The 10,451-nt window shown below is 43.2% G+C and overlaps 1 protein-coding gene across 1 annotated transcript; it reads left to right on the plus strand.

The window, feature by feature from the left end:
• The first annotated feature begins 1,359 nt into the window (after positions 1-1,359).
• LOC100283527 (uncharacterized) lies at positions 1,360-8,285 on the plus strand. Its single transcript, NM_001156427.2, has 8 exons — positions 1,360-1,573; positions 1,823-1,984; positions 2,059-2,247; positions 2,367-2,478; positions 6,072-6,151; positions 6,895-7,005; positions 7,154-7,240; positions 7,633-8,285. Exons 2-8 carry the CDS (start codon positions 1,853-1,855, stop codon positions 7,975-7,977), a joined length of 1,056 nt encoding a protein of 351 aa, NP_001149899.1. The 5' UTR covers positions 1,360-1,573; positions 1,823-1,852; the 3' UTR covers positions 7,978-8,285.
• The last annotated feature ends 2,166 nt before the right edge of the window (positions 8,286-10,451 follow it).

Here is a 10,451-nt window from a genome sequence, read left to right on the forward strand (position 1 = left end):
GAAATCTCTGTCAAAGACTTGCAAAACATATTAACGATAAATCAAGATATGTCTCTAAGATGTTTTGACATGGCTGTTCGGCTGCTTGCCAATAAAGAGTCACGTAGGCCGAAAGGAGAAATCATAAATAATAGAAAGCATTATATGGACATGCGTTTCTGGGTAAGTTTGTTTCCAATCATTAATGTATTAATATATAGTATCTACATCTAATCCTCATGTGGACATGTATATATACTGTCCAGAGAATGGTTGGTTTTGGTAAACTTCCAAAGTACCATCAGGATCCTACAGCAGAAGAGTTAGCCAAAACACTCGATTGTTGGCCATCAATGAATTATTATATCACGTGTTGTAGATATGTAAGTATGTGTTCATTTCGAATGTATTTACAAAGGACACTTCTTTGCAATCCTAATGACTGATATTTTGCAGGTTCTTATGCCATAGAAATTCAACGGATGTCACGCCCTTTTCGTAATAGATCATGTTAAAAAGCATGTGACTTTTATCGACTTTACACCGACTCAAGATTGGTGTAAACACATGCCATACAAGAGGTTTGCGAAAGTGATTATCATGGCCTCAAAGAAATATAAGATTGTTTACAGCAAGAAACGTTCTGGCTGGGCGGAGGATATCTTTAAGTGGGAACATACAATTCAGACTGGTGTTCCAATTGACTTAAGAGAGTATTTTCTTCGTACCACCTTCTCAGCAGCTTAATTTTTTCTATGATAATCATTGTATAAAACATAGTTTCCCAAACATTATATTATAGGTTTAATACCAGCTACCTCGTTCTACAAGCTATGACCATGTGGGGGAATGACAAACGAATGAAATTTGTTGGGGTAAGTGTAGTACGTTCGTTTTATGTTCAAAACATATATTCCAACTATCTCGTTTTACAAGATAATATGTTTTGTTCTCTTATGTCTTTGTCTGTAGGATGCAAAGATTGTTCGAAGGAATTTTGTGATTGATCTGTTAAGTTATGAGGACAATTTGTGCCGATATGTCATCCCTGCAAACATACAACAGAGACTTATCGATATCGCTAAAAAGGATTAGCTGATTAGTGTACAGTTGTCGACACATTTGTGCCCGTGCGTTATTGATAATGTTTTGCACACGAATTTTAGAAATAATTTGTGTGATATTGATAATGTTTTCCACACAGACTTTGTATATTATAGTGATGTTTGTCGTTCCGTATTAATATTTCATATAAATCTTTTACTTCCATCGCAACGCACGGACACATATCTATAACAATATAACACACAATATAACACACATATATACATATAAATTATCGTGTTATTATTCGGTTCCGTTGCAACGCACGGACTCACCTAGTAAAAACTTAAGAAAAAGAGAACGAAGCCCCTGCTGCCAGCAGGACCCTGCGGGCGCGCTCCCGTAGGCCGAATACCCCCGACTGGGCAATCGCCGCCGCCGTTCTCTCCGTTGTCTGTCTCTCGGCAAGGCAGCAACTGTGCTACCGCCGCCGCGGTGCCCAGTTCTTCGCCGCGCCCTCGGCCCTTCGGCGGCAGCTAGCACCCAGCAGGTACGCCGGCCCCTTTGTTGCCCTTCCTGCTGCGTGAAACCGAGCACCCAAACCCTGACTAAGCTATTTGGCTATATGTAATTGGATCCGGTCTAATTGCAAGTGTCAAATGTATATTGCCAATGTATATATGTGTTATGTTTGTTTTTCTTTAGCCAAAATTATCGGGTGTGCATGGGTGTTCTTCAGTGCGCACAAGATAGTTCCATCTCAGTTGACACCATAATATACAACTTCAAATTAAAACAGGAGACTGGTGCAGTTCGGTTTCCCAATAAAATGTCCGGTTCCAAGAGAAGCCTCCCCCCTTGGATGAGTTTTTCTAAAGATGGAGAGGACGATTCACGCAAGAAGAAGCATGCAGGCACCTCCCAAAAGGCCCAGAAAGGGCCCGATTTCTCCAAACTTTTGGTACACACCGATTGACCACAGCCACAATCAGATGTCATGCCGTTCTGTATTCGTGATTTCATACATCTGTGTAGGACGGGGTGGTGTTTGTGCTGTCAGGGTTCGTGAACCCGGAGAGGAGCACGCTTCGTTCACAAGCATTGGACATGGGAGCCGAATATCGAGCCGATTGGACATCAGACTGCACCCTTCTTGTTTGTGCATTTGTCAACACCCCCAAGTTTCGACAGGTTCAGGCGGATAATGGAACCATTATCTCAAAGGTGGGCTCTCAGCTATTGTCGTTCTAGTGAGCTTTTTGTCAAGCCCCTTCAAGCAAACAATTCATTTTCTACCAACTTTCAGAGCTAAAAAAACTGTTTATGATCTTGCCTTCTCACAGGACTGGATCTTTGAGTCTCACAAGCAAAGAAAACTTGTGGACATTGAACCTTTCCTTATGCATGCTGGAAAACCATGGCGAAAAAATAAGGAGCCCATCAAAACTGATCAAGGTGATAGTTATTTTCACCAGAAATATGGTTTGTGGGCACAAAATCTTGTTTTTGGGTGCTGTTATGCGTGTCCATAAGTTATATCTGATATACACTCTCAGTATCCACACACTTGTCGTTGGCGTTCATGATCATGTCAGCTTATCAATAATGTAGAACTTATTAGGTGGCCAAAACAAAAAGCTCTTCATTATTTGCTTTTATGTATTTCCATCATATAGTACTTTCTGTGCTTATTTTTTCCTTTATGTGAACCTTATACTAGGGTTGTAACTGTATCATGTTTTTGAACTAATGATGTGATGCCTAACAAATTAAACTTAGTAGCTTACTCCTTGAATAAGTATCCCACATATTACAACAATCCTTCATTTCTTCTGTGTTTCAAAGGATGATACATTCATAAACTTCTGAGTAAACTTAGCCTCATTTAGCTTCAATTTCAAATTTTTCTAGAAATTGCAGTAAGTCAAGGGTGTGCATCTGTCAGGGCCTAAGGAGGCCCACGGAGGGGCTGCGGTAGCAGCAGCCATGGGCCCTCAAGGGGATTAGATAAGGATAGTTAGAGATAAGATTAGAAGATTAGTTGAGATTATTTAGGAGATCAGTTGAGATTATCTAGGAAGGTTATCAGTTAGTAGTTTGTTGAGAGTTTTTAGGAGATAAGGATCTCTAGCTAGATAGGGGCGGTCAACCGGCCTATTTATGTAATCAATGGATGAGAAATAAAGTAAGCAAGAATTAGAAGGGAAAACCCCCCTCTTGCTCGGCCGTGGGCAGAGGCCCCCGGCTGGTGTTCCTGCCCATCGATACCCCTCTCCAATCCCTCATCGATCTAGCGACCATAACATCTGGTATCGGCTAGCTTGGGTTTTGATCTGATCCCATGGCTTTTGCTGCCAATTTCGCGGCGTCATCCTGGCAATCGGCGTCCCCATCTCCATGGACAGCACCGCATGTCACCTTCGTCACGCCGTCCTGGCAACCGACGTCCCCATCTCCATGGGCTGCGCCGCATGCCACCTTCGTCACGCCATCCTGGCAACTGGCGTCCCTATCTCCATGGGCAGCATTGCCTGCCAATTTTGTCACCACATCCTGGACGCCGGCGTGCCCATCCCTAGGGACAACGCCAAATTTTATCACATCATCTTCGTTGACGGCGTCTCCGTCCCCATGGGCGACGCCACTAGGGGCAACCACGACTCAGCAATCACCAGCTCCATCGATGGGGGATTTGTGGACCAACATAAGGGTTGATCTCACAAAGATGCAAGCCACGCTCCGGAAGGTTGAGCAAGGGCTGCAGCAAATCAAGGCAGCAGTGCAACATGAGCAACACCAGCTGGCGTTGTCCGCACGGCTCTGGACGTCGACGGCTGTGGGCATACAAGCTGCTGCTCGTGGCTTCCTTGCACGACGGAGAGTGCGGAAGATGCGCCGACAGATGCTTGAGGCAGCCTTGGTGACGGTTGACCTCGGCACACGGAGGCACGACCTCGCCCTGTCGGACGGCCATCAGCAGTGGCACCGGGCCGCTATCTCCAAGTGCGAGCATGGTACGTGTCCCGCGGGCGATGAACTTCAACTCTATGGCAGCGGCGGTAGGGAAGGCACTCACCTCGTCATCAACAAGGGCGCACTATTTAGCGCCACCACATTCCGCTACCGGCTGCCACGAGGGCGCCTCCGGCTGCCACGAGGGCGCCTCCGCTGGTTATTGTTGCGACCTATTCCAGGTGCCCATCCGTGTGCTCCCCTTTCGTGCAGATGGCGTCCATGGGATCCAGGTGGCTGCGCACGTGCGTGTGCACCTTATCTTATAGGTAAAAAAATCAGATTCGAAATAATAAGATAAGCCGAGATGTAAAAGGCTTGTCTTCTAGGTGTCTGGTTTTGGGTCAAGTAGACTCGATCTTTGAGCACCCGTTATGCGGCAGCTCGAGGACGAGCTGCTTGGCCAGGAGGGGTGTAGTGTCAGGGCCTAAGGAGGCCCACGGAGGGGCTGCGACAGCAGTAGCCATGGGCCCTCAAGGGGGATTAGATAAGGACAATTAGAGATAAGATTAGAAGATTAGTGGAGATTATTTAGGAGATTAGTTGAGATTTTCTAGGAAGGTTATCCGTTAGTAGTTTGTTGAGAGTTTTTAGGAGAGTTTTTAGGAGATAAGGATCTCTAGCTAGATAGGGGCGGCCAACCGGCCTATTTATATAATCAATGGATGATAAATAAAGCAGGCAAGAATTAGAAGGGAGAAACCCTCTTCTTGCTCGGCCGTGGGCAGAGGCCCCCGGCCGACGTTCCTGCCCATCGATACCCCTCTCCAATCCCTCACCGATCTACCGATCATAACATCTCGGCGCATCTCCCGCACTTTCTGTCGTGCAAGGAAGCCACGAGCAGCAGCTTGTATGCACACAGCCGCCGACGTCCGGAGCCGTGCGGACAACGCCAGCTGGTGTTGCCCATGTTGCACTGCTGCCTTGATTTGCAGCAGCCCTTGCTCAACCTTCTGGAGCGTGGCTTGCATCTTTGTGAGATCAGCCCTTATGTTGGTCCACAAATCTCCCATCGATGGAGCTGGTGATTGCTGAGTCGTGGCTGCCCCTAGTGGCGTCGCCCATGGGGACGGAGACGCCGTCAACGAAAATGATGTGATGAAATTTGGCGTTGTCCCTGGGGATGGGCACGCCGGCGTCCAGGATGTGGTGACAAAATTGGCAGGCGATGCTGCCCATGGAGATAGGGACGCCGGTTGCCAGGATGGCGTGACGAAGGTGGCATGCGGCGCGACCCATGGAGATGGGGACGTCGGTTGCCAGGACGGCATGACGAAGGTGACATGCGGCGTTGTCCATGGAGATGGGGACGCCGATTGCCAGGATGATGCCGCGAAATTGGCAGCAGAAGCCATGGGATCAGATCGAAACCCAAGCTAGCCGATACCAGATGTTATGGTCGCTAGATCGATGAGGGATTGGAGAGGGGTATCGATGGGCAGGAACACCAGCCGGGGGCCTCTGTCCACGGCCGAGCAAGAGGGGGGTTTTCCCTTCTAATTCTTGCTTACTTTATTTCTCATCCATTGATTACATAAATAGGCCGGTTGACCGCCCCTATCTAGCTAGAGATCCTTATCTCCTAAAAACTCTCAACAAACTACTAACTGATAACCTTCCTAGATAATCTCAACTGATCTCCTAAATAATCTCAACTAATCTTCTAATCTTATCTCTAACTATCCTTATCTAATCCCCTTGAGGGCCCATGGCTGCTGCTACCGCAGCCCCTCCGTGGGCCTCCTTAGGCCCTGACAGCATCAGTCATAGCATACACCATTAAAGGGACATAATATACTAGTTTTAGCCTTTTTAGTTAATAATTCTCTAAAGCTGCGGTGAGCCGGTGACGATTTGTAATATTGACAACCTCAAAGAATCATCATTTGATGCCCATTAAGTACTTTGTTAAAAGATGAATCATCCTTGCAGCTTTGAGTGCTTATCGTTTTTCCTTGTATAAATTCAGTGTATTCACATGAAATCAGTCAATTGAAAAAATGACATTTATTGATTTGGCTCTGATGGTTTAGATGAGAAGGAAACATGCAAAGAGCATCAAAAACAAGTTCAACGATCTCGTGTCAAGCCATCCACCTCTGATGCCATGGAGGTATGTTCTGTTCAAAGTTCACTTATGAAACAGCCAAAAACCACATATTTGATGATACGGTTTAATGACAAGATGATGCATTTTCTGAATCTGGGAGCTGGCTACTTGAATATGATATTATGAATATATTGGTAACATACTTCACGGCAAACCTGAATACTTCAATTATCTGGTGGCTTTATCATTTCTAGCTATTTCATATATATGTAAAGTATTCTGTTTTCTAAGGAACATCGGTATCTATGAAACATTAATATACCTTTTTTTTTCTTGTGTACGAATGAGGCGCAATCAGATGTGTGTATATTCAGGTTGGAATCAACTATGCATCAGATTTTTATGCTCAATCAGGATAATCTACAGCATATGATCCTTTCCATTAATTTTAAGTTTTTTTGTTAAACATTACATTCATCCATCAAATGTTACAGAGGAGTATAGGACATGAAAAATTATGAAATATTTTTTTGTTGAGTTAATAAGTAGTTGAGTCTGGTAGTGGTAGGATGGGGCATCCAGCTCGATCCTTTTTCTTTTTACAAAATTCATTGATTTTGTTTAGTGCTATCCATTTCCAACTCTCTGAGTGAAAATGCCCTAAATTAGAGAATGTTTGTAGTTGGAACAAGATGAAGGCAACATGAGTGCTTGGAACACAGGAGCTTTGATGATTCTGCTGCATGATTTTTTTTTATTTTTTTTTGCGAAAAAAACTCACAATATTTTTTCTCTTTTCTACACAGGCAGGAAATTTAGAATCAGCAAACAAATGTTTTTCTCCCTCAAAAATAAAGCAATGGGCCATGGATGATTTGGCACAGACTATGTCATGGCTGGACAGCCAAGAAGAGAAGGTGTGTGCACCTATTGAAAAAGAATGTGTATTTATGATGTAGGCTTTTTGTTTAGTATTGCCTCTGCTTTCCAAGGGTCTTTTAACAGATAAATCTAGCGTTTGCTTTTTTTAGACTGGCTTATCTTTCTCTGGGTTCTTTCCAACAGCCAGAGCCAAGTGAACTGAAGGCTATAGCCTCTGAAGGGGTAATCACTTGTCTTCAAGATGCCATAGAATCCCTCGAGCAAGGCAATGTAAGGAATGCGAAATCACTGTTCCTCATTTACAAAGCGCATGTATTTGCATATTGACCTTTCCTTTTCGTGAAATGTATTTGCATATTGACCAGCACTGCTCATACATAATTTGTGCTATATATGAGTGATGTGTTAGAGCACATGTTGAATGAGACGCTGGTTGTCAATAATCTTAAAAGCAACCAAAAAGAAAGGAAGAAAACGCTGCCTAGAAGCCAAATTTTGTTCTGGTTTCCTTGCCATTGAGACTACACTTTTTAGTTTAATACATCCATAAGAACTGGACTGGGCAGTAGCCTGGACCACGTTCTTTTGTTATTGCTCACACTGGAGGTGTGTTGTATTGTAGCTCAGTCAGTTCGGTTGACTATGAAAAAAAACATTTTCAGGATATCAAGGGAGTTGCAGAGCAGTGGAGCTTCGTCCCCCATGTTGTCAACGAGCTGTTAAAACTAGATGGAGGCGGAAAAGGTGCGGCTCTGCCCAAAGAGCAGCTACGTCAACTAGCAGGCAAGTGCAAGAAGATCTACCAGGCCGAGTTTGCTCGCACGGACATGGGCGACAAGAACAAGGGTAGGCATCAAAATGACCCACATGTGACCGAGCACCGCAGGAAGACCAATACCAAATCAGAGGATGACCACTACGATAGCGATGCCACGATAGAAATGACGGAGGAAGAGATTGATTTCGCGTGCAGACGGCTCCCTGGGCTCTATGCGGATGATACATGATACTATCTAGTTGAGATGTCAGGTGTGTGAGGAAGGCTCTGTTAGGTTGTTCCGGATTGGGGCCCTGGATTAATTCCTAGCCGGATTACTTCTCTAATTTATATAGATTTTGATAAGCTGGAATGAATCATGGCTCATTCCGGTACCACCGAAGAGGCCCGAAGGGTACTTGATGTCAGGTGTGTTGTTGTCGGTTGTTTGATAGACGACGGGTATGATGTAGATCTATCGCAACGAGACAAGATCCTCCCTGCTCACTTAACAATACAGAAAGTGAAAAAACACCCTCCAGCAGTTCCTCTTTCCAATTCCCTTTCTTCCTTCCCATGTCACTGGCATTAGTGACATGTCCGAAATGTCTACAACTGGTGGAGCTGCTAGCAGGGCGATAAAGCTACACTTTGTTTTAAAATATAAAATTGGACAGCGATAGATGCATGTATTCCTAAATCATGCTCTAGATACATCATACATGGATGCTTAAGTGGGGAGCATGCTGAATGGCATGCCAGTTTGCAAAGCCAAGATCAGGTCGCCTTGTAGAGCGGTAATATCTATGGGGATGCATTGGAACAGGAGGGAGATATATCTCTACTACTTATTAAGTTAGCAATAGTAGCCTATCTTTTTGTGTTCTGTCATTCTGCGATCTCAGCCGTCCATTCTACCGTTCTACAATCTCAGCCGTCCAATCCCGCACACCAGTTTTCCGCGCGCAGAAAAAAAAATTAATCCATGGCTGCCTAGAAATCGAACCATGGATCTATTGAGCAGAATGCCTAGCCTTCCACCCTCTAGCCAACATGACTCATGTTGAATTGTGCACAACTTCAACTAAAACGTCTTTTGTGTTTAACCCACCGTCCACTCTGTATGCTCAGAGTCTAGAAAAACATTTATAGCTTGGCCCCTGATCTTTCTGGAATTTGGGACGCAGTCCAGGAAATAAAGAAAATAGAGAAAAGGAGTTTAGAAATTGATTTTTAGTTTAAAAATAATTGCAGAAACCCATTTAATTCATGGAAATTTCATATTAAATCCAAATGAGTTCATTCCAATTTTTATAATTCTATAATATTATTTTTATCACATAATACCTCTGTTTTGTCATGAAAACAACAATAAAATTGATTTCCTAATTAATCCTATATCAAATACATAGAAACTTTGGAAATTCGTAACTTCCCCATTTTAATTCCAAATTGAATCGTTCCAGTTGTGTTAGTCTCGTATGAATATTTACTACGCAGTAACAACATTGATTATACCATGTTTCATACTTTTATAATTAGATGTTTATTTATCCTATGTTAATTGGGTTAATTTATGTCTATTGGATTAATTTATTTAATATATTAATGTAGTATTCTAACTTTGTGGTTATACGATGTTTGACCATTAGTCTTGCAAACATACACTTACATTTTTGTTTAAGCAAAAGCGTATGGTGGTACGTGTCCAATGACTAACGATGTACGAGAGAATTTCTTCCGGTATGTGTGAAACGTGCTCTCCAATAATGAGACTATACAAATCGTGATATATATCAAAGTCTGCATGATACTGATGGTTGCAATGTAGTGGTGAAACAGATAGATTATAAATAACAAAATTTATGTATGGCCAGAATCACAAATTGATTATGAAACATTTTCTCATAACGGTATAACACATATTTTGTATATAAGTTATCGTAGTATACTTGTATTATATATTCCCGTTGCAACGCACGTGCATTCAGCTATCATGTATAGAAGTCTGCACGGTACTGTTGGTTGCAATGTAGTGATGAAATAGTTAGATTGAAATAACAAAATTTATGTATGGCTAGGATCACAAATTAATTACGAAACATTTTCACATAACAGTATAACACACATTTGTTCATAAGTTATCAGGATATTAAATGTTTCCGTTGCAACGCACGGGCACCCACCTATATGTGTTTATGTCTACATCTATGACAGGAAACACATGAGAGCACCTAGAGGGGGGGTGAATAGGTGATCCTGTAAAAACTTAAACTTATAGCCACAAAACTTGATTAGACGTTAGCACAGTTTATGCCAAGTGGCTAGAGAGGAGTCAAAACACAATAACCACAAGAATTCAATCACAGAGATGACACAGTGGTTATCCCGTGGTTCGGCCAAGTACAAAACTTGCCTACTCCACGTTGTGGCGTCCCAACGGACGAGAGTTGCACTCAACTCCTCTCAAGTGATCCAATGATCAACTTGAATACCACAGTGTTCTTGCTTTTCTTTTCTCAATCCCGTTTGCGAGGAATCTCCACAACTTGGAGCCTCTCGCCCTTACAAAAGATGTTCACAGAGAATCACAGAGCAAGGGAGGGATTAGCAACTCACACACGACACAAAGATCACAGCGAATACGCACACACAAGACCCAGACTTGAGCTCAAAAGACTAGCACACTAGAACGGAGCTCAAATCACTAGAATGTCGAACAAG

Source organism: Zea mays, chromosome 9 (genome assembly GCF_902167145.1).
Source record: "Zea mays cultivar B73 chromosome 9, Zm-B73-REFERENCE-NAM-5.0, whole genome shotgun sequence".
NCBI classification, from domain to species: Eukaryota; Viridiplantae; Streptophyta; class Magnoliopsida; order Poales; family Poaceae; genus Zea; species Zea mays.